This window comes from Coloeus monedula (assembly GCF_965178545.1).
Source record: "Coloeus monedula genome assembly, chromosome: Z".
NCBI lineage: Eukaryota > Metazoa > Chordata > Aves > Passeriformes > Corvidae > Coloeus > Coloeus monedula.
In genome coordinates, this window is record NC_138822.1 from 69,657,636 (window position 1) to 69,682,933 (window position 25,298).

General features: G+C 43.3%; 1 protein-coding gene across 2 annotated transcripts in view; it reads right to left on the reverse strand.

Moving 5' to 3' along the window:
- Nucleotides 1–25,298, reverse strand: part of PARP8 (poly(ADP-ribose) polymerase family member 8) — a gene marked incomplete at both ends in the record, with an annotated part of 124,762 nt that overhangs the window by 52,679 nt on the left and 46,785 nt on the right. For both annotated transcript variants that reach the window (XM_082302243.1, XM_082302242.1), the window contains 2 exons: nt 1,074–1,163; nt 15,578–15,615. In XM_082302243.1, coding sequence (XP_082158369.1) covers nt 1,074–1,163; nt 15,578–15,615 — 128 coding nt within the window. The remainder of the gene's footprint in view (nt 1–1,073; nt 1,164–15,577; nt 15,616–25,298) is intronic.

Consider the following 25,298-nt stretch of genomic DNA (forward strand, 5'->3'; position numbering starts at 1 on the left):
TCGTTTTTCCCAATTTGTGATTTACAATTTAGTGTCATTCATTAATTTAGTGTAATTTATAAAAGAAGGAAAAATCAAAACCCCTCAGGAAAATGAAAAGATAGATCTTTACTCTACTGTAAAATTATGGGCTTAATTTCTTTTCAAATTACAGAAATATTTGAAAGTTAAATTTATCTCAAACTTCTGATGATAATAGCAAGATTTTGTTTGTGTGCTACTGCAACAACTTCAGTAACATTACTCTTGATTTACATCTGTATAAATGAGATCAGAGACTGAAGATCATACTGGTCTTCCAGTGGAATTCAAAGTAATTCTATGTTATGCAAAAAAATGCCCTAAAGAATTATAATAATAATAAAAAAATTATGAAGTCAAGTGTTCCTATCTGAAGAACTGTCAGAATTAAGAGTGCTCTGTGCAGTTTCTCCTGCAGCCTGAAATAATCAGAGAATCTGTCTGCTAGAATCTAAAATGTCTCTATGGAGTATGCACAGATCTTTATTAAATACAGTATAAATGTACCTGTATGTCAGACAAGCATACCCTTCCATGTATCAAGTACTTTTTGAAAATAAGGGAATAATTTAAAATGAGAGGTTCTCAAAATCATTGGGAAGAAATAAATAGTTTTTCTGTAGCTGAATTTAGTGAAACAGCTGAACCATTTTGTCTGAAATTTCCTGAAATAATTCACCAGAGGCAGTGATAGGTATAGACTGTTTCATCTGCAATGGCAAAGACTTAGTGAAGTTTTAAGCAAGTGATCATGAAAACTTGTAATTGGAAAGTATTAAGCACCTCTAACTGTATTCAAGGGGAATTGCTCTAGCACAGGCTGCAAGACATTAAAAGAAAAAATTACATTTTACACACAATTGTAGTGATCCCCAAAACAAATATTTTAATTTCTTCTACTCTGAAATGTAGGACAATTTACTAGAACAAGACTGAGAAAATAGCAAACTGTACAGCTGAACACTTTAACATATCTCCCTTTAAGTGCAGGTAACATCATATCTTTCCTCAAAAATTATGAACTTGATAAAACTCTCCAAAAATAGGATTACCTGTAGCAATTTGGTGGAAAATTACTGGAATTGGCTCTGTTGTAACTAACACATCTTCATCGTTATCAGAACTGGAAACGTAAGTGTTATCTACGAAAGAAAAACACTTTGCATGGTTGAAGTTCCATTGTGCTTTGTCAGCCCCTTCCAATGTTTCCTACCCCACACTGTACCACAAGGAACCATTCCCCAGATTCTTAGGGAAGCTGGGCGCTAACACCTTCCTGGTGTGTTCAGCTTTTTTCCCTTGAAATTGTTAACAGAAAGAAAAATGTTACAAGTATGGGAGATTCAGACCTAAACTTTATAAAGCAAAACCCTGGAGTTTGATGTCATGGCTTTTGTGAATCACACCAGGCACTGCTCTGAACCAACCCACAAGGCTCAGAGTGGCCTACCTTTTCCAAATTAATACTTGTTCTATGTTTTTTGCTGTGTCTGATACCAAAACTCAAGCTAGATCTGCTATGCAGAGTGAAAGCTGCACTGAGAGCTGGGTGTTAAGAGCCAATTATGCAAAATACCTGTGCCTCATTTTGCCTAGTCACACAAAGGTTATTTGAAGTGTCTTCTAATCAGTGGATAACCTTTCTTGTGCCTGATTCAGGGAGGAAAAAAAATTCTTCTCACTTAACAAAAACATTGGTATAGATATGAATATTATAACTCTATTTCACCAAATTTTCTGTTAAAATGTAGGGATTAGACTGTTAGGTTTTTATGGTTTATTTTTTTGCTTTCCAACTAAATGTTGATTAACAAAAACCAAGAAACAGCAAGTTTTTGAGTACTATCTGCAGAAGCTAATTTTGCATGTATTGCTGAACTGCCTACGAAAGTAATGATACTTTGTTTTCTAATGACCTGGGCTGAATTGAAACCTATGCTCTAGAGCAGAAAGGCTGACAATTAAGATAATCACAGATAAAGTGACAAATAAGAAACTGAAAGAAGGACTTATCTATTACAATTCTGAACACTTTGGTCCCACATCAGCAACATGCACAAACTCACATGCAATTTTAAGCATAGTGCTGGTGATGCCATGATGATTTTTTGCCTTTTCCTTTACACCCCTGTTACACCTTTTTACAACTTCTGTGTTCTTAGTGCTTTTTGCCTACATTCTTGTACTCGTTTGTTCAGCTAAGAGACTAAACATTTTAGAAGCTTCATAGCTAGGGGTTAGTGTGCCCCAGCCCCCAAGGTCCTCTCCAGAACACATTCTGTAAACTAAGATAGAACCATCCAGGGGAAGGCTCCTTGGGGAGGGGGGCTCATTCGAGCTTCTCACTGGGGAATTTTTTATGGATATGCTAATTAGTAAAACCTATAATGTTATACCAGATCTTTTGGGGGTGCATTGTGGTGTGCATTTTGGTGCATTCGACCTGGACGTGCTGCATCTAAGGATCCTTAAAATAAATACCAAGGTAAAATCCCTTTTTCCCTTCTAACTGTGTTTGACTCTTGATTTTAAGAGCAGGAAAAGGCATCAGTTGCTCGCAACCACGAAGGGACACTGAAGACCTTGAAACTCGCAGTCTTGGGTTGGAACACATCTTGCTTTGCCCCTTTCTCTGCCGGCAAATTACAGAGCGGCCAGAGCAATGATCCAGGACTGTGACCAGGACCTTAGGACCCAGCACAGAAAGGCAGAAGCACGGAAAGGAAGGTGAGTTAAAAAGAGGACCGATACTGTGCTAGCACTAGGCAATGAGATCTCCAAGGGAGGTGGAAAGGTTGGGGGCAGAGAAGCCCACGAAAGGGGAAAGCTTAAACCTTTCCCCTGCAAACTGTGGAAAGGAGGGAACGACCTCCGTGGAGTCCACAAGAGCCCAGAGGCTCTTGGGTTGGTTGGTTGGTTGGGACATCGGGAGGTTGTGGGTTTGAATCCTGTTGAGACCAACTTTTGTACACGCACATTTACTGTTTGCTAAAACTAGTTGCTTTTTAGTATTTTAAAGTGCTGTAGTTTGTGTAGTAGCTAGATAAACTGCCTGGGAAGTCAGAATTCTGAGGCCGGATTGCAGGCTGAATTCCAGAGTTAAAAGCTTCCCTCTGGCAGTTTTCCTGTCTGTGAGCAAACATGGGTGGTGTTTTTTCAGAAGAAAACAAGAAAATCCCTCCTAACAGCCCATTAGAGTTGATAATAAAACAGTGGAAATGGCTGACAGGGTGGAGAACTACTCTAGACAGTGAGAGTTAATCAGACTATCCACAAGAGTTTGGCCAACTTCAAAGTTAAGTCAGGGAAAATGGCTTCGCTTTGGTAGCCTGGAAAATGATATCATTTCTGACCTGATGGTAGAACTGAGATCATTATATAGGTTTGATGAAGTAAGATATGCAGAACTTTTTATTATGTATCTGAACAGGGAAGAAGCACATGTAGTAGAAAGAAACACCATAGAAATGACTTTAAGAAAGAGGAAGGGAGGGAAAAAGCTGCAGCAAGCTAGCATGCATACAAATACAGAGAGATCGATATGACAGGTCTAGATATGGTGGCACCAGCTTTGCGCGATGGGGCAGGGTCTCCCCCCCCCCATTCAACCACTGGGGCAGCCCGCTGTGGGGGTCTTAGGAGCTCTCTTGGGTTTTTTTCTGTCAAAGGAATTTTCCCCATTCGTTTTGCTAGGGGAGAAAACGGCTGGGTACTTCAGAAAAACAAAAGAGCTGGCCATGGGGTGGGGCGCATCTGGCTGCTCTTTTGTTTCACCTGGGTGTGTGGGCAGTCGGTCTCCCGAATCGGACAGACAGGGAGGCTGCTTTCTTCAGCTGCTTTTCCTTCTGCTGGAGAAGCCCCGGGATCCCAAAGCCGCCTTCCCCGCCCCACTCGGAGCCGGGCCGTGGCCGCCCTGCCCCGCCGCTGCTTGGAGCCTTCGCTGCGCTGTAGCCCTGCTCGCCCTGCCTGCCCAGACCCCCGGGGGGGTTCCCCGTTTGGATACATCTCGTCTGCCACCCGGGATTTGTGCTCGTCCCTGCCATTCCAGCCTGCTGTTCCCGAGGGTCCGGCCGGACACCGGGATCGGCTGCCCAGGGGTTTGTGAAGCCTTTGTTCCATCCCTTCCCGGGATCCCAGGCCGCCAGTGCCGCGTGCCCCCCGAGCTCGCTCCGGAGCGCCCCCTGCAGCCGCGGGGGAACCATCGCACCTGCCCTGCTCACCGGGAGCCGCCAGCGCCCCTGCCGGCTGCGAGCGGAACTGCACCCGAGGGGAAAGGGCCCGACAGCCGAGAAGGCTGGCACTGGGTTTGGGATTGTTTGCTGGTACTGCCAGAGTTATTGCTGTTTGTTTGACTGGTTATACACGTACAGATATATAATAGTAAAGAACTGTTATTCCTATTTCCCACATCTTTGCCTAAAAGCCCCTTGATTTCAAAATTGTAACTCGGAGGGAAGGGGGGCTTGCATCTGCCATTCCAAGGGGGGCTCCTGCCTTCCTTAGCAGACACCTGTCCTTCAAACCGAGACACCTGCACAGGTGGGGGTGGGGGACAGAAGAGCGGGACAGCCAGTGGGGGTGGGGCAGGGGGTGAAGGGGCGGCGGCTCCTCTGCCGCCGTCTCCGCCACCGGGCAGCCTGCACAAGTGTGGGATGCAGCAGCGGCGGCGCCACCACCTCCACCACCACATCTGCCGCCATCCAAGCGGGGTCCGGGGAGGGAGCAAGCGGCTACCTCCAAGCCAGAGGAGCAGCGCGGGCCCCCCCCCACCCCCAGTCTCGTCAGGTGTGGAGAGTGGGCACGGAGGCAGGAGAGAGGTGGGCATGCCACCACCCCCTGACTGCCCCAGAAGCGGAGAAGGGGCGGACTGGCCACCGTCCCCTGACTTTTCCAGAGGCAGGGACAGGGAAGAGGCAGGGACGGGGGAGGGGAAGGGGCGGGCTGGCCGCCTCTCCCCGAGTTCCCCGAACATGGAAGTGAAGGCGGAAATGGGCATGGGTGATTCCGAGTGCTTTCCCCCATGCAGCAAACTGCAGGTTTTCGAGCTAGAGACAGGAGGAGCCGGTCGCTCTCCCCCCTCTGCGGTGCAGCCAATGTTAAAGCTGGGGGCAGATGGGATGGCCCCCATCCAGGTGGCTCTTGCAGAGCTGGGATGGGAGAAGCTGCTTGCAGCCCCTGCCTCCCTACCCCTCCACTGCCACAAAAAGCGAGACAGTCCCTGATCAACATTCGGCTGGAACAATCTTTAATACCAATGAAGTAGTTTCAATTAGAAGTGAATGGGATGATCCCGATACAGATGGTTCTCACAGGGAGGGTGGTAGAAGAAGGGGCAGGATAGCCCGAGAAGCTATAAAAGCAGTCAGTCCTGTCGCTAAACACACAAGGTCCAAAACAGACAAAGGGGGAGGGGGAGGAAGAACCTGCATTAGAAGCACCTCTGAGACAGGCTGTGGGAAATGAGGGAGTGATTTAGATAAAGACACCATTCTCCCTCGGAGAATTCCACCTCGAAGCAGTGGAAAAACTCAATTGGGAAGTACAGGGACAACCCAGAGAGAGTAGCTATGCATGTGGAAATGGCCATAAAATCCCAAAACCCAGACTGGGGTGGTTGTTGGGTTAAAATGTGCCGTTCCTAAAGCAGTGAATTAGGCTAGGTTATATGAGATCAAACAAAATCCAGATGAGACCCCCACAAAGTTTCTGAATAGGCTTAAGGAAGCTGCACAAAAATACACTACCCTAGACGCTGACTCACCTGAGTAGCAGTTCCACCTGCCCTACCTGTTTATAGGTCAATCTGCTAATGACATGAAGAAAAAGCTGCAAAAGATAAATGGACCACCAGACATAAGTAAACTGTTGAATGTAGCCTGGAAGAACAGAGATTCAGCAGACAAAGATAAACATAATAAACCACACCACAAGAAGAAGTATGGTAAGGGGGAGTCATCAGACACATCAAAAAGGGATCCCCCTTTTCCCCTAGCTGAGGACCAGTGTGCAACTTGCAAAAAGCGAGGGCACTGGAAAAATGAGTGCCCATCACGAGCAGAAGAGAAGCCCCCAGTTCCGGAACTAACTGTAAATACGGACTGACGGGGACTGAAGGTAACTACCCCAGCAGAGCCTTCGGTTGTAGCTAAGCTGGGGAATATGATGTTGAATTTCTGGTTGATACTGGGGCACGGATTCTGTGTTAAACACTTTAAAAGATAAACTGAGTCAAGACACTGTGGATCTGATTGGAGCTACATAGGTAAGTGAAACAAGGCCTTTTTTCCAACCTTTAAATTGGGAAAACACTGGGTCAGTCACCCTGTATATGCCAAATTCCACAGTGCAATTATTGGGCAGAGATTTATTGGAAAAATTGGAAGCAGAAATTAAGTTTTCCAAGGAGACGGGAGTGAAAGTTATAATCCCAGAATCTAAAATTATCAAAGCAGCTGCTATACTTGTACAAGAATGCCAAGGAAAAATTCCCAAAGTTGAAGAGGCTGTCATTCAAATAATGTGGGCCGATGATTCTCCTGGGAGATCCAAAAAAGCTGAACCTGTGAGTATCACACTCACAGCAGGGGCTACACCAGTAAGGCAAAGACAATATCCTCTGAAATTAGAAGCTCGCAAGGGATTGGTATCTGTGATTGAAAAGTTTCTCAAATTTGGGTTGTTAGTGGAATGTGAATCCAGGTACAACACATCAATCTTGCCAGTAAAGAAAGCTGATGGTAAAAGCTACAGGTTGGTACAGGATTTGAGGGAAATTAGTAAGGTAACAGAGGACATACACCCAATGGTAGCGAATCCTTACCCACTCTTGACAACACTAACAAATGAATTAGGGTGGTTCACTGTTTTAGATCTCAAGGATGCCTTTTTCTGCATTCCTGTGCATAAGAATAGCCAAGAACTCTTTGCTTTTGAGTAAGAGAATCCTGGAACAGGGAGAAAGACCCAGCTCACCTGGACAGTTTTACCACAAGGATTCAAAAACAGCCCGACCATATTCGGAAACCAGCTGGCAAAGGAGCTTGACGACTGGAGGAAACAAGAACCAGGAGGAGCAGTTCTCCAGTATGTTGATGACATCTTGATAGCAGCCAAGACACGAGATGACTGCACAGAGCTCACTGTAAGCCTGTTGAACTTTTTCGGCCAAAGTGGGTATCAGGTCTTGAAAGAGAAGGCACAGGTTGCCAGGGAAACAGTAGTATACCTGGGCCTGGAAATTTTCCGTGGACATCGACAACTCAGCAGAGAGTGGAAGGAAGCCATCTGTCGACTTCCAGAGCCCCATACTGTAAGGGAGATGCAGGCCTTCCTGGGAATGGTAGGTTGGTGTTACCTGTGGATATCAAACTACGGTATACTGGTGAGACCTTTATATGAGGTCCTTAAAGCAGCTAAAAAAGGGACAATCATGTGGACAGAGAATGCCAGGGCTGCATTTAAACAGCTGAAATGTTAGGGTCCCTCCCCTGCCATGGAGCCCTGGCAGAGGGGCCCTGAGGGCACAGACACGGGGTTTCCCTGCCCCTGCTCAGCCTCGTTCCCATGGGTTGGTTTGTGTTCCCTGCGCGGGCAGAAGGACCCTCGGGTCCCGTGACTGAGCAGTTCCTCGGCAGAGCCCCGGCCATGCGGCTGGGGAAATAAACATCTCTGAAACATCTATCAAGAATCTGTCTGTCCTATATATTTCATTTCCACGGGACTCCTGGTTTGATATATGCGTGTTGCAGTATCCCCACTGCAACACTGAAACATTCCTTGATGTCAGCCCCAGCTCTGGGGCTGCCAGATTTGACTAAACCTTTTGAACTCTTTACACATGAGCGACTGAATGTTGCTCTGGCGGTACTGGCACAGCACCTTGGAGACCGGTAAAGAGCTGTGGCCTGTTTTTCAGAACAACTAGACAATGTAGCCCAGGATTGGCCAGGATGCTTGAAAGCTGTGGCAGCAACAGTCCTTCTGATACAGGAAGCCTGTAAATTCACCCTTGGGCAGCACATTGTTGATGTACTGGAGCAAAATGTACTGGAGCAAAAGGGGGGACACTGGCTATCCCCTAGCAGAATGCTCAAATACCAATCTGTGTTGTTAGAACAGGATGACGTTACTCTAAAGACAACTTCTGTGGTAAACCCTGTGATGTTTTTATCATCCACGTTACTTAACGGTGTGCCTGAGCATGATTGTTTGCAGACAATAGAGGAAACTTATTCCAGCAGACCAGACCTGAAAGACGTTCATTTGAAAGATCCAGACTGGGAATTGTACACTGATGGGAGCAGCTTCATGAGAAATGGTAGGAGGATGACCGGTTACACCGTAATCACCTCAGATAAAATCACTGAGGCAAAAGCCTTGCCTCCAGATGTATCATCACAGAAAGCTGAACTCACTGCACTAGCGAGAGCTCTAGAAGTGAGTGAGGGGAAGAAGGTGAACATATGGACTGATTCCAAATATGCCTTCAGTGTTGTTCATGCCCACGGAGCTATTTGGAAGGAACGTGGCCTGCTGACTGCTCAAGGTAATGAAGTTAAGCATGCTAAACAAATTCTTGCACTTTTACAGAGCATTTGGAAGCCTACGGAAGTGGCTATCATGCATTGCAAGGGTCATCAAAAAGGGAAAACAGCCCCTGAACTGGGAAATCGTTTTGCTGATGAAACAGCCAGGGGGATTGCAGAAAAAGGCATTTTTGCAGTGGTACCATAAGAAGAGATAGATTTGTCATAACTTACCCCAAAATATGATCAGAGGGATCATAAATTAATTAAGTTCCTTAAGGCTGAGATCAAAGAAGGTGGGTGGGCTGTTACCCCAGTAGGACAAGTCGTAGTTCCACCCCTGGTCCTTTGGGAAATAGCCCAACGAGAGCATGAAAGTACCCATTGGGGAACAGAAAATCTTTTAAAACATCTGAGGAAAGTAGTGATAGGGAGAGAGATGACTGATAGTGTACAATCTGTAACAAGCAAGTGTGAAACCTGCTGTAAAAGCAACCCTGACACAAGCAGGAGAGTTGTGTTAGGAGCGACAAAACCAGGAGATCTCAGGGGAGATTTCTGGCAAATAAATTTTGCTGAGATGCCATGTAGAGAGGGATGCAGGTATATACTGGTACTGGTTGACACCTTCAGTGGACGGCCTGAGGCGTTCCCCTGTCGCACCAACACAGCAAAAGAAGTAGTGAAAGCTTTGCTCAATCATATAATACCAAGATTTGGGGTTCCTTTGGGAATGTCAGCAGATAGGGGACCACATTTTGTTGCAAAGGTGGTTGGGGAAGTCAGCAGGATTTTGGGACTTACCTGAGACCTGCACACACCATACAGTCCCCAGGCAAGTGGCAAAGTTGAACGCATGAATGGGACCCTCAAAACCCAGATCTGCAAGATTTGTCAAGAGACATCCATGACAAGGGTTCAATCCCTGCCTATAGCCTTGCTGAGAGTCCACATACAGCCAAGGAGAAGGGACAACATAAGTCCCTATGAAATATTATATGGCAGGCCATACCAGGTTCCACATATCCCAGGGGAAATTCATATGAGAGGTAAAAACTATTTGCAGAAATATTTAATGGCTCCGAGTTCCACTTTGCAGAAGCTCCAGAGATTCCTCATGTTATCCAAACCAATAGGATTGGACACACCTGCTCATCCATTCCAGCCTGGAGACTGGGTCTACATCAAGTGGTGGGACAGCAACCCCTTGCAAGCCAAGTGGAAGGGACCACTCTAAGTTTTGCTGACGACTTCTACTGCGGTCAAGGCTGCTGGCAAGGGACCGTGGATTCACTACTCCAGGGTGAAGAAAGCTTCTGCTCCCGAAATCACCAAGACGACAGAGACTGATACAAACCAGAAAGATGCAGTTTAAACTGTTTTTTACGTGTTTGCTGTTTGCCCAACTGGCAACTACAGTTCAGGGTTCACCCCATGATTTGCGTAAGATTGTGGTCCAAAATGTGTCCAAAATTCTTAATAAGAGTAATTGCTGGATCTGTACTCAGTTACCATGCCTAGATAGGAGGGGTCACTGGCCACCAATTGGCATTTTAATGGAAGAGAACTGCACTGAAACGTGGGAACCAATGAATAGCACCCTTCTGCCCCCCATACCCCTGAGTGGCCCGGTAGAGCATGCAAACTTGTAAGGTTCCTTGTGCAATTGTAAATGACACAGGAAATGCCATTCTTCCTTCATATTGTCATCAGACCCATTTCAGAGAAATAACAGACCCAAGAATTGTGGCAAAGATGAAATTGACAGGGTGGAGACTGGCTCAGCCATTTGGGATGGGGCTGTATTGGATATGTGGCACCAAGGCCTGCAAAATTATGCCCATGAACAAAGACCAGGCTTGTGCCATTGAGGCCGTGGTCCCAAATATAACAATATTTCACCATCTTGAAAAGCCAAATGAGAAGAGAAAAAGATCTCTTAATGCCCTCACTGAACATCCCACACTTTTCCATAGCCTAATCAGAGCCCTCGTACCCTCTTACGGAGTGGTTGAACTGGAGAGGGCAATTGTAGATATCTCAGCTGTCATTAAACATATTGAGCAGCATACTGCAGATGCAATTTCAGCCTTACAGAAGGAAGTTGACAGTCTGTCCCGTGCAGTTATGCAAAACAGGATAGCTCTCAATTTCATACTTGCTGCACAAGGAGGTGTATGTGATATAGTCAATACCACCTGTTGTTCTTAGGTGGACCAAAGTGGGAGAATTAAGAAAGATGTGGATGAAATTTGGAAGGGAAGTCAAATTCTACATGAAGTAGCTTCCAGAAATAACACCTTAAAATTTGATCATATTTTTGATACCCTCACCTCATGGTTACCAAACTGGGCCTGTGTAAAATAAACATTTATAATAGCTGTAATTGTAGTTATTATCTGTGTAATAGCCTGTAGAGCAGCCAGTTGTGTAAACTGGTTCTGCGGGTAATGTAAAGAATAGACAAGGCAGAGTTTTGTTAGTCTCTAAAAGGGGGGAAATGATGCCATGAAGATTTTTTGCCTTTTCTTTTATACTCCTGTTACACCTTTTTTACAGCTTCTGTATTCTTAGTCCTTTTTCCCTACATTCTTGTACTCGTTTGTTCAGCTCAGAGACTAAACATTTTAGAAGCTTCATAGCTAGGGGTTAGTGTGCCCCAGCCCCCAAGGTCCTCTCCAGATCACGTTCTGTAAACTAAGATAGAACCATCCAGGGGAAGGTTCCTTGGGGAGGGAGGGGCTCATTCAAGCCTCTGACTGGGGAATTTTTGATAGATATGCTGATTAGTAAGATCTATAATGTTATACCAGATCTTTTGGGGGTGCATTGTGGTGTGCATTTCGGCGCATTCGACCTGGATGTAGTGCACCTAAGGATCGTTAAAATAAATACCATGGTAAAATCCCTTTTTCCCTTCTAACCGTGTTTGACTCTTGATTTTAAGACCAGGAAAAGGCATCAGTGCAATCTCTAAGCTTTTGAGTGCTTCCAGTGAAATGTTAAAGGTGTTAACATTAATTGGGAGGAGAGTTCAGTAATTTCATCCTTTGTATCACAGCAGTTCTCAGCTACCTTCATCAAGAGGGAACCTGGGGCTGTGGCCATTCCTTGCACAGTGTGCCAAGCTGGACAGAGCAGCAGCTACACTACGCACACAGACGGGTTTTCCTGGCTGCCACCTGGGAAACAGCCCTTCTGCCACGTTCACACACATCTGCCAAGTCTGACGCTGTCCCACACCTTCGCCTACTCCCACTCGTGCGCTGTCCCGCGAGGCAATCTGAGTGATCTGTGGCTGGCTCCACACACACATGCTGTGTGCAGGCAATGCTGCAGGAGGCCAACACCACTGCTGCCCAAGCCCTGCACTCCTGTGGGCACAGCAACACAACTGTGGCTGCTCTGCTGCACATTGGGGACAGGGACATCTTTTACATCGTGTGAACTAAGTGAGCTTCCTTCTGCCAGCATTTATTCCTTCTCCCACTTCTATCTGTTGGCAGGAGGAGCTGTGAGCTATACCTGCAGCACAGCTTGCATCTTACCCTCTGCAAGAAGCCCTACCGTGCCTCTGTTTACATATTTCACCTGGTTGTGAACCAGCATTTCAGTGTCCACCTTGCACATACAACACAGGCCCATCTGTTTCCCAGTTCTGGGAGTGTAAATTACTGCTATAGAGTCTAATGAGCTGAGATAATTGAGGCCATCATTTGGCTCTAAATATACCTAACACCATGTACATGGAAGGGAGAGAGGAAATTCTTGTGCTACAGCTTATTGCTGTACAGAAAACCACGAAAAACAGTATGTTCTGTACAGAATAGACATACATATATGGAAAAATGGACTCCTCAGCTACAGGCTTTATAGATTTTAATTATATTTTTATGTCCACTGTCATTCTTTCTTGGCAGCTCGATAATATGACTTTCACTGCCAAGTTGGTTTTTTTCCTTTGCTATTTGGCAACTATTAGGTTTTTTTTTTCTTCCATCAATCTGATTAAACTTGAAATTAAGATAATGGCTTTGACTGCTTTCTTCAACAACCAGTTTCTAACACTCAACACCTAGGGAACACCTCTCCTCTTCACTGGAGGATCTAGTGCCTGGACCCAGCAGAGGGATGCAGCAAACCACTTGCTGCCAGACTGGTTCTCTCCATATCTGCTGCAATCTATTGAGGAGTGAGAAAGATGTGTAACCTACAAATCACTGGGATAAAATACTACAGCAGTTCTACAAGTTTCTGTCAGCCAACACAAATCATTCTGAACATAAATTCATCAGCAAAATCCTTGCTGCTCTGATGGTTCCCACAGGAGTCATGATACACTCATATTAGTGGGACTTCAGTCTACTCATTGATGTTATATTCTGTAACTGCTCCTTAGAAGGATTGCCTTCCCCGGTTGTGTCAATGTTATGAGAAAATTGTTACAGCAATATTTTGCTGAAAGTGTTATTACCTGCCTCTAAACTTTTCAGTTATATTTTCACAACTTCAGCAATGGATATGTAACTTTCAGACATTACTGTCTCAACACTATTCCTGTTAAGTTCTCAGTGTGCCTTTGTGAGCACATTTTTAGCTTTCACTCATAACTGCGAAACTTTCAAACACCTTCCATTATTGAAAGCTGTCATGTCACATTACGGTACGATTTAATGCTCAGCTACTTGTATTTTATGCTTTAAGAAGTAATTCAGCAACAGCTACACACCGTTATCAGTACCGTAGTGGTGATGCTGCATACATTACAGCAATGCAGACTGCGGCAGTATGCATACTACCCAAGGCTCTTCGTTTAGTATATGTTTTGTGGTATCATTTTAGCTGAATTACATCACTGGTATAGTGACATAATCTATTCTATTTTCATATATTTATTGCATGCATTAGCAATTTACCTGATGATCAACTCTGACAGCCTTGTCCTGGATTTACAAATTTGATCCACTCTGTATTACACACTCTTAATCTACACAGGATACAAGTTTGCTATAGCTATGCACTAATGGATTTAAACCTTAATCTATAAAGATTTATCCTGTAAGAAATTTAATTTGAGAGCACGTGCTGCTCTGAACTCTATCAGCTCGCAGCAGTACTTGAAGAATACCTTCCAGTTGAGGACATCAGCATAGAGTTTCCCAGACTTGACACCATCACACCCTGACGTGTTCCTGAAACCTTCCTTAAGATACATGTCAGAGAAGGGAGCCACAGTCAGCAGTAATGTTAGGTTAGAAATTAGGACAAAAACAGGTGACAAAGAATCTGGCTCACCAAGCCAAAATGAGTGTTTCATCATCAAAGCTGCAAAATGACAAAAAGTCATTATCATTCCTAACACACTGAACATTTCTTCATCATAAAGCACACATATATCCTGCAAAAGCATGAGATATGAATGAAATCAAGTCTTCTAAAGCCCTGAAGGGCCAGATTTTAATCAGTAAACATGTGGTGGTTTACTCTCCGCTCCAAGCTAACAACAGTGTGAAATGTTCAAATGCTATCTGCCTTTAAAATATAGGGCGTGATGGCACAGAATATTCTTCGGGTTTTAGGGACACTGAAGTCACTCAGGCTTGTACGCTATCAAGACATGCTGCAAATAACATTCACAAGGAAATTTTGAGGTCTATCAGACAGAAGAGTTTTCCAGGAAATGACATCTCATGTGCTGTGCGAGTAACTGCTGATAGTTCAGTGCTTCAGCTTACCATTTACTTAAGAGGTTCCCAGAAGTCAAATTTTGTGATATTTAATGGAAGAAACTGTTAATAACATGTGGTGAAGATCTTCTTCAGCTGTGCGTCCCTCCATTCATTGTTAGCTCAATGCAGTAATCAGTAAATCCATTTATCACTGGTATGAATGCGCATTTTATGAATCTCAGTTTCTCACATTTCTAGATATTGAATAGGCTAATACCAGTATCATTCTCCTCTCCAGTTTTTACTGGTTCAAAAAAACAAATCTAATAAAGGTTGTTAGCATTCTTTCACAGAAACCATTGTTTTAGCACCACTGTTGATTTTTTTCTCTATCTCCTTCAAACACTGGTGTTCTGATCAGACAGAATCTGCTGCTTATCAGTGAAAAAGATCAAAGTCACACTTCTTTAGTGCTTTTAAAAGAAACAAGATGTACTTCTTTGAGAAACATTTCAGAGACACTGCAGATGAAGATCAAGAAAGGACAGAGGATTTCATATCATTCACAGTACTTACACTATTAAATAATCACAGGTGCACAATGGTGCAGTCCAACAACGCTACCATGAACCTTTACTTGCACAGCACCTCTCATCCCTGCTTCCCTCTTCTGCTTCTGATAGCCTGTGCTGCTTGAAGTATCTGTGCAGACTCTTTGTGAAGGAAATTGGGGAAATAACCTTCCTGAAAACTTGCTTTTGTTCTTACCTGCTTCTGTTTCCAAAGAATAACGCTCCTTGTCAAGACTGGCCACGTGGTTAGGCAAATACTTTTGCCAACCCAGCTCAAAGTAGGAAAGGAAGGCAGGACTGAGCAGCTGGGAACAGCTTTGCAAGCCAACACTACCCAAGATCCACACATGAGCACTTGGCTCCAACTGACCCCAAGAGGCACCAGCACAGTCTGCAGGCTTCACTTGGAGAACATGAGTAGCCTCATTAAAGTCTCAGGCAGAAACGCTCCACTGGCCCTGTGCCAGGCTGCTAGGGCTCTTGAAAGATCGAGCTTTATATACCATGCCAAAGAGAAGCTGGGCATTTTCTCACTCCTATCGCTGTTGGCTCCAGACACAGAAAGCACCCTAAGCTATGATCTATCTAAACTTGTGAACCTGTGTTCTCACCATGACCCAGCTGATAAATGATGCCTGAAAAGGAGAAATGACTGTGGAAATAATCTTAACTAATGAAAAATGAATAGCACAAGATGCACCTGGAAGACATCAACACCCTTTCAGATATTCTCATTTGAATACAGCAAACTGACGTGTCATGTGTCATGGACAAGAATGTTGCACTGTACCTGGGTAGTCCTCAGAGACATGCACTGAATAGGACACACTGTAAAAAAGAAAAAAAAAAACCAACAAAATTAGAAACAACAACATTAACTGCTGGCACAACACTTTTTCCTGCTCCTGTGCTATTTTATGCTTATTTATAGGTTCTTGACAGTTTCCAGAACAGAAGGTAACATCTATTTTGATGGCTTTTGAAGTGCTCAGCTGAAAATAAAAACTGTCATGCCCATTTTGAAAGCTTACTTTGCTAAATTGGCACATCCTGATTTCAGCGTTCTTAAAAGGAATATCAAGGCTGCATTATATTCCCTTTAGAGTAATATTTCACAATATGTGTACTTCTGATTAAAAAAAGGTCACTCTTTGAACACCAGAACTAGAGAACCAGTAAAGTCCAGTTTTCCCTCTATCTGGTTTGACTCAAGACTCAGCAGAAGTCCTTTCTCACTGTTGTACATTTCTGTTAGTTTCAGCAAAGGCTCTGGATGTCTTGGGTTCCCTCCTTCCATCAAAACTCTGTATTTTATGTAGTATCTGTACCTTTTAGTCAAGCTGCATTCAAATTAAAATTTGAGAGAGCCACAGCCACACTGAAGAGCAGCTTCACTATGTGCATTTCCTGAATCTGTTTCATCAGAAAACCGTCACTCAAAAGCACCATCCTGGTTCTGCAGTTCGGTTCACATCTGCTTTCCCTACCTTCCAGTGAGATCTTCACTAAACTCACTGCTGAGAGCAGGACAAATGTGCTGCTCAGGGTGTGATGGTCTGCTCAGTTATCCAACTACCCACCAAGTCCTTCTGGTATAAAGTTTAGTGTGCATCTTAATTTTGCGTTAAAAACATTCAACTCTGAAGCACACTGAAAGGTTTCTGTTGTATAATTCATATTCTTTCCAATTCTAAGTCTTATAAACTGTGTCAACTTACACATTTAAATAATACATGGTGTAGGTTCATGTCTGTAGTGAGTTAAGTCAAAGCAGGATAGTACAGTCCTCTTAAGAAATTTTGGTATGCACTGCGCTTACTGAAAAACTGCTGACAATCAGTTCAGAGGATCTTTTCAAATGACTTGAATACCGCTTCCATGTAGACAAGAAACTGAAGCCAGGTATGATTTTTAATTTTTCTCTCTCAAGGGCTTCTGTTAAATGATTTCCACTTTCACAATCCAGTGACTGTAAGAGTCAATCAACATGAAAAAGTAGGTCCCTCACACTTGCTTCCGCAAGTCAATCTATTAACAGACAGCTCTCGTCACCTGTTTTTGCACATCATCTATTCTAGAGTATTTTATGTATTGTTTGATTAAGACACAAAGAGGCCTCTTTCTTCAACAGCTGCAAATGTTCTTATAAATTGAAGCAGAAGGAGTATTTATTAGAGCTGACTACAGATTTTGCCACACAACTAGACAGCCTCACTCAAGCTGATTAAAATCCCATCACTGTGCAAATTCAAGATCTAATGACTTTTATGTTTCAATTATTTTTTAGGCATTTTGAATAAGCAGCATCTGTATCCCCTCATGTTGTAGTATTTTCCCTAAGGACAGGATTATTTAAATCTAATTAATCTGTCTTCATTTAAAATATCACTATTTTAAATAGGGAAATATCCCAAAATAAGAAAATGTTATTCTTAGTGCAGTCATGTATAGAGAACGTTGCTCTGTGGTGCAGAAAAAAAAGAATACCACAAAAAAATTCCTGAGAAGTTAACTGAGTGCCTGTTCTCACCAAACCCCATCTTCTAGAAATGTTTGTAACCATGACTTCTTCCTTCTACTACTGAAAGAGGTACTTCCGTCTTACTCTTTTAGACAGGCTGCTTGCACACCTCTTTGCTGCCTCCAGAATTTCTGTGTATGGGTTTGTTCTAATATTGAGAATGAGAACAGGGGCTGAAGAGTTTCACAGCTTTCATGAGTACAGATACTCAAAACTCAGCTGGGTAAGGACCTCAGCAACCTGACCTAATTCTGAAGCTGGATTTGACTTCAAAGTTAACTTCTGCTTACACAATGTGCACATGTGCAGAAACCCAACAGAACTGAGTTTTCTCTTCTTTTTTCTTCATCCTGTGGTTATCTCTGGCAGCAGCAGCTGTGGTGTTGCCAAATGGAAACTAGTAACCAAACTATACACTGTTTGTCTTGTGAGGCGGAATAAATTAAAAGGTTAATGAAAATGCAAGTTAGAAATAGTCTCAAATCAGACTGTTCAAACCTAGGTCTGATCCAGGGCCCAGTGAATCCAGCAATAGGGAGAATAAATGGCTTGAGGTCCCAGAGAGAGGTGGCAGTGCATTGCTTCAGCTTGTCATCTTGTGTTAGTCATGTGTGGACCATGGAAGCAAAAAAGTGGAAATAAAACTACCGAACAAAACTTGGATTTGTGTCTCAGCTCGCCTCTGTGATTGTCACACATGGCCACCCTTTGGTAAATTTTTCTGCTCTCAGGATAAACTGCTTCCTACTGACTGCACACCTGGTTTGTCAGTGAACAAGATATACCAGGCAAACAAAGGTCTGTTTAAGGGCTCCTGTCCTCCAGCCACCCAAGCGTTCTCCCACTGACTTCAACAAGATTTAGAGCCAAGCCACAAACACAAGACTGTGATGACTTACAGCACCTTAAACCACAGACTTCAGTGAAGATGCAGATGTTCAACACCTCTCAGTGTCAAATCCTCCCAAAGCCAAAGAAAGACTTTATTGAAGCAGCTTTCTCATTTAAGAACTCAGAAATGCAACTGGAATTAATTTAGGCCAGGCCCTCACATAGAAGTACAACATGATTATTCCAGTGAGGGAAGTGATTTTTCCTTCTGGCAATGCAGTTCCTCTGTACAACCTTATTGCAGTTACTAAATACAGCTTATAGCAGTATAATTTATTCCCATTCCCATAAACACATTCACCATCGCTCATTCAGTTGTATTGCTTTAGCTACAGGAATGGTTAAACCCTTGGGTGTAAACAAAGCCTCCATGATGGTGCTATTTCTGTTTTTTTTCAGCTCAGACCCTCTGCAGAAGACATCCTGCAGTACATGTTTCTCAACCCTTAAGCTTAGAACAAGCTTCATACTCAAAATGGCTAGTAAAATTTTTGTTATTTAACAAACAGTAAAGTACCATATGAGAAATTAGTAGGAACTGTCTTATTTCACAGCTTACAAGCTTTTAATGTGAACTTTTTATTGCCTGAAATAATATTAACATCGACAACCTTGGCTTAGTAACAATTTTACTCACAGGGGTCTCATTGCAAGAATTTTCCAACTTGCTTTAACCATTCTGTTCCTTCTAAAGAAAAATTATTCTGCAAGGGTTCATCTCCATTGGAGAACTAATTCATCAACTTGATGGGTATGCACCATGTAATTGCTATTTTTCAAATTAATCTTTCCCAACTGAATACAAAGTAAGCAGATCCATCTGCATGTGACATTACTACAATTTCTCAAAGCTAGTTAAAAAGGGGTGAAGAGTCTTAACTGGTTATACTACCAGGCAAAATGTTACCCAAAAACTGCATCTCCAGGGCAAAGAAAAATACTCATGAAAACTGAAAAAGACAGCAAAGCAAAAGTTGCTGTGACGAAGCACATTCATAAAAAGGAAACCAACCAGCTTCACCTCCTTATATCCATTTGTAATATTGCTTCCCGAGCCCTGAACTATAGTTTTACCTATCAAGATACAAACCCCAGGATCGAACACACATCCTGAAGCCACAACAGTGATGCTGTACCGGGGATGCAGCTTCCCATCAATTCAGGTTATCTCAGCTCTATGCCACCCATCGTTTCTCTCTAAGAAATAAATCCTTTAAGCTGAATTTCCAGCTGTTTTGCACAGCAGGAACAGTGTGAAGCATCTGGTGCAAGTCAAGGATTTATGTCTGTGGAATAGTTACAACAATTCAACCAGCTCTGTCCCATGGCAACAACTGACTTACTGCCTTATTAAGTGTGGAAATTGTGATGAAGTTTCTATTCCAGTTTTAGTCATCTGTATTAGAGCCAGAGCTCTATTCCTAATGTTGTAGCTTGTAAATTTGATGGAGAAAGAAAACAAGATTTTTTGTCATGTGGAATCTGATAGTAGCCTAATGCAATCTGTAACAAAATACGTGAAAGGGTAAATAGGACTTAATCATAATGCATCTGAAATTACAGAATTCAGAAGAGATTTTGTTTATGATATGCCAAAATCTCTGAGCTAGCTCATTAATGATTTAATGCAGTAAGTTAATGGGATGCACAAAGTTTTACACCTTAAGAAGAATATTAAGCCTCAGCAAAGCAAGCTATGGATAAACTTGAAGTAATAAATGTTACTATGGTATTTATTATATGCCTGGGTCAACTTTTATACAAGTTGGTGAAATGAAGAAAATATTACTGAAACTCCAACACAAAAAATAAAAGTATGCTGGTGACAAGTTTGGGCTAAAGGACCTTTTTAATAACCAACATAATATTTCTAAAAGTACATCATGATACAGATATGCTGCTTTTACTCTTTTTGAGGTGAAGCAGTAGAAAGGAATAAAGTCCAGTTGAAAAGATGAAACTGAAACTGTGTTCTTTTATAACTTTCTAGCTATCAACTCACAAAATCCCTACATCTTCAGTATCTACACATAACATGCCACAGTAGATCAACATTTCATGAATGTTCAGTAGTAACACAGTAAATACTGCCATCTTCAAATCTTTGTTTTCGTATCTTTGAAAATGCTTCTGAATTCTTCAGTGGATTTCTATCACTGTCACTTTAGTCTCCTTTTCTGCTTCAATAAGACCACCATTTGATCCTGAAACCAGACCATTCATATTGCTTTACTTCTCACTAGCCTTTTTCCTCAAACAAAACAAAATTGGATCCAAAAAAGCATTTCACCATGAACACAAGCCATTCTCAGCACTCTCTGTTCTGAGATCCAGTTTGAAACTTTATAACCTGACAATAGATCACATTACAAATACAGGGTGTTGTCATAGGTTAGCAAGCATAGTCCCGGAAGGGATGTCCTTGCTAAGGGGTGCTTACAGTTTCCTCTGGGAACTGACAGAACCTATCAGCTGGCCAGTTTGAATATGGACAATTCTCTAAGCCACTTAAAGTTGTGACCACCTCTGTGATCCACATTTAAGAATAGGCAAACTCCCCCCCAAGCTCTCTCTCGTTTCCGGCGCTGGGACAGGTGGCTGCGGGCCCCGTGCGGGGGCCAGCGGGCCCGGCCAGGCCCTGCTTGGGCCAGGCTGGGCCGGGCCACGGCCATCCTGGAGCCATGGACCTGTTCCAGCCATGGAACCCCCCCCACTGCCTTGCCGTGGGCAGCCGGAGCGGCTCGGCTCTCCCCCCTCTCCACTGCGATAAGAAAAATTCAACATTCCAGCTGCAAAACTGCAAGGCCGAGGTGAGATTAACCCTTTTACTGCTGTGAAGAGCTGAAACCTGAGGGAAGAGAGAGAGGAGATGCTTAAAGCTGAAATTCTGTTGTGAAGCTATGATATATCAGAGTATCCTGTTGTAATTTCATGAAGATATGGGGGGTGGAGTGTTCAACTCGTAAGCAAAAGCCCCTGTGCTGAGACAGGCAGATGCTGACGCAGCTGTAATTTCATGAGAAGTTTGGACAGGGAGAGATGAACCAGATGAGGACTTTTGCTCCAAACGGGAAAGGAGGAAACCTCAGTACCTAGAGATGCTCCCAGAGATAGTCCTAACGATGAAGATGATGAAGACCCTTTGCTCCCAGGGAAGGAGAAGGGCCTCTGTTTTTTGTTTCTGAACGGCTCAACCTTAAAATTGTACCCCAAAAAACTTCAAGAGTGGACCCTCGAAAGCAGTTGCGGGAAAAGCTGCAAGTCGGGGGAAGGGACTCACACGCAGGCAGAGAGACTCCTCTTCCTAAATGGACTGAACAATATTTGGAAGTGGGCGGCTGTCTCGTTGTGATAATGTTTTCATAGCATGAGCAAGAAGAGACTTCTCTTTCTAAATGGACTAAACAAGGTTATTATGGAAGTGGTAAACAGACTGAACATCTTAAGGGTTGTTTTTTCACATTGTCAGTGGGAGAAGGGAGGAAGGTGGGAGGAGGAGGAGAGTTCTGAAGGTGGTATAATTTTTTTTTTCTTCCCTCTTTTAGATTTGTTAATAAACTTCTTTATATTCTTTCAAGTTTGGTGCCTGCTTTGCATTTCTCCTAATTTTTATCTCACAGCAGATAAACAGTAATGAGTATTTTGGACCAAACCACTACAGGTGTAAATTATGATTTTCAGAAATCATACTGTGGGATTGCACCCAAACAAAACTATCAAATTGCATTTCTGAAATAGATGACCTTTGAACAAGTGCCTTGATAACTGGTAGGAGAGGAAGGCATTTAGGTATGAACCAGATGAAAAACTAGGTACACTATTTACACACACAAAATGTATTAATTAATAGAAAAAAAATTAATTGGCTTTTTTTTTGTAATTGACGTCATGTGAATTAGACTACGTAAAAAGAAGTACAATTCAAAACTAATATTTAAACACACTGCAAAAGGCTTCAATGTTAAGCCTTTCTTCCAATTTGTACATAGATTACATGCATGCAAATAGCAACAGAAGAGACTTAGAAGCCAGAAGCAGCAATTTCTACAGCAGAAAGGTATCTTCTGTTTAATGGACACCACCAAAAAACAAGTCTTATAAAGTCACAGCCTGGAGACAACGATTTCATTCTATGCTGAAAACAGAACAAATAAAATAACTTTAACAGCAACTGAAAAATAAGCAAAAATTACTACTATGTTATGTATAGCTAGGACAAAGCACTTAATAAAAACTCTCCATTTGGTGTTCAACTGCCGCAAGTAAGAGTGAATGACAGATGTTAGGTTTCTCAACAAATTATGAACAAGTAAATTAGTAAAATACTTCATCACTTGGAATGTATGAGTGCTGTGCTGAGAAACCCTTCATCATATTTCAGTGGAGCTCTTAACAAAACAATAGAAGTATGGGAAAAATAATACTGCACTTCCACTTTTGAGCTTTTGAAAGATTGAGTCCCACTCAGCACACATCAGCTGAGGAAGTGCTCCACTGAAGCTCATATTCAGAAACATACACAGACCTACGGCAGCATTCTGGATCCTCTCATCTGGTAGATTTTGTAATCAACTATTGCTGGCATTCACATTTGTCTTCAGAAAAAAAATATGGAGACTTTTAGAATGTATTTCTAAATGTACATTTACAATTATGAAACACAAATTTTATTCTGTTTCTTCACTAAAAGGGTGGTCAGGCATTGGAACAGACTTCCCAGGTAAGCGATGGAATCACCATCCTTGGAATTATTCAAAAGGTGTATGGATGTGGCACTTGGGAATATGGTTTAGTGGTTAACGTGGTGGTCCTGCTTGAGCTTGATTGTGGTGGCAGTTGCTACCGACACTCAAGTGGCAGGTGAGCCACTGGGACGGAACGCAGCCTTGAGCTCCTGGTGGGCTGGCTCAGAAGTTTAAACTCTCCCCCAAGGTTCTGATGAGTCACCAGTCTCTTGCCCTGGAAACCATCAAGTTCCTTCCTACTGGTTTATCGTTTCTGCTACCCGTTTTATGTATATGGCCTTTAATTTGTATCACCCTGTTGAATATGCATATATTCTAGAAAGTTCTTTGTTCTTCAAGGTCCTGTTGGTCCCTCTCTCCCTGCTCCCTCCCACCTTCCCTCTGATTAGTCAGTTTGTACTCTCTCCTCCCCTTTGCCCAAACCTGATTGGTGGACTGTATCCCTATAAAACTGTTGGACCCTCTCTTGTTAATGTCTTTTGTCCCTGGAACCTCTGAGGAATAAAATCCTTCAGAACCCATACAGAAGATCCCTCTCATCCTCTCTGCCTTCAGTTAGTGCGCTGGGGATTCAGTCGCTTGTGATCCTGTTCAACATCACACTGGGGATAGCGAGCGTGTGTGCAGTGGCCTGACAGCCCCTCCTGAGGATCTTTAACCATAGGTTGGAGCCCCAGAGGTTTCCAGACTTGTGGCAGACACTCAGGGAGGTGCAGCGCTGTTCCTTTCCCAGCTGCAGCAACTTGCGCCACGTGATGATCTTAGAGGCCTTTTCAAACCTCAGCGATGCTATTATTCTATTACAAATCACAGAATCACAGAACGGGTCAGACTGGAGGCAACAGCAGCAGGTCATCTGGTCCAACCTCCCTGCTGAAGCAAGGTCACCCCGAAGTACAGGGCACAGGATTGTGTCCAGACAGTTCTTGAATATCTCCATTATCGGAGACTACACAGCCTCTCCGGGCAACCTTTTCCAGTGGCTGGTCACCTGTGGCAGTAAAGAAGTTCTTCCCTCATTCAGATGGAATTTCTGGTGCATCACGTACTGCCCACTGCCTCTTGTCCTATTGCTCAGCACCTCTGAGCAGAGCCCCTCCCTGCAGACACTGACAGACATTGATGAGGTTCCCTCTCAGTGGTCTCTTCTTGAGGCTGAACAGGCCCAGCTCCCACAGCCTTACCTCGTAAGAGAGATGCTCCAGTCCCTTGATCATCTTTGTTACTTTACACTGGACCTGCTCCAGGAGTTCCATGTCTCTCTCGTACAGAGGAGCCCTAAACTGGACACAGCACTCACCAGGGCTGAGTAAAGGGGCAGGATCACCTCCCTGATCTGCTGACAATGCTCTTCCTAATGCACCGCAGGATATCATTGTCCTTCTTGGCTACAAAGACATACTGCTGGCTCATGGAAGCCAGGACCCCCAGGTCCTCCTCTGCAGAGCTGCTTTCCAGCAGGTCAGTCCTGAGCCTGTGCTGATGCCTGGGGTTATTCCTTCTCCAGGTGCAGGACCCTGCATTTGTCTCTGCTGCATTTCAGAAGGTTCTCTATGCCCATCTCTCCAACCTGCTGAGGTCCTTCTGAAGGGCTGCACAACACTATGTTGTATTGGCCAGTCCTCCCAGCTTTGTGCTATCAGCAAACTCGCTAGGGAGGCACCTGCCCCTTCCTCCAAGCCACTGATGAGGTTAAATAATACTGGGTCCAGTACTGACCCATGGAGTACAACCACTAGTGCAACCCTCTGGGATCTGCTGTCAGCCAGTTCTCAATCCACCTCACTGTTCTCTCATCCAGTCCACACTTCCTGAGCTTGCCACAAGAATACTGCGAGCGACAGTGATCAAAGCCTTGCTGAAGTTGAGGGAGACAATAGAAAAAGTTCACAAAACTTAAGTGAATCCATGAATAATATTAGCCAGTACAAATCAGTACATGCTGCACTCCATTCACTCAGGGCACCTTCACAATACAGTCTCAGTAATGTGACAAAACCATAAACAAAACTAAGGAAATGCTTCAGTTGCATAAAACACTAACCACAAAGTGACATGTATCTCTAAACACTGATACACAAACAGCATTAGAATCATGACAGAAATATGGAAGAGAGTAATGATTTCATAACCTGCTCCTAGAAATAAAAAATTGTATAAGGTATTTTAAAATACAAATAATTATATGGGCTTCTGCTCTTTCACATGAGGAAGTAACTATTGAAGCACAGGACTTCCACCTTTTTTAAAGCAGTGATTTTAAAACTGATGCTATTAAACAGAATAATGATTAGTGAAGAACAACCTTCTCTTCTGGGAGAAAGCATAAGAAGCCACAAATGAGACAAAAATTA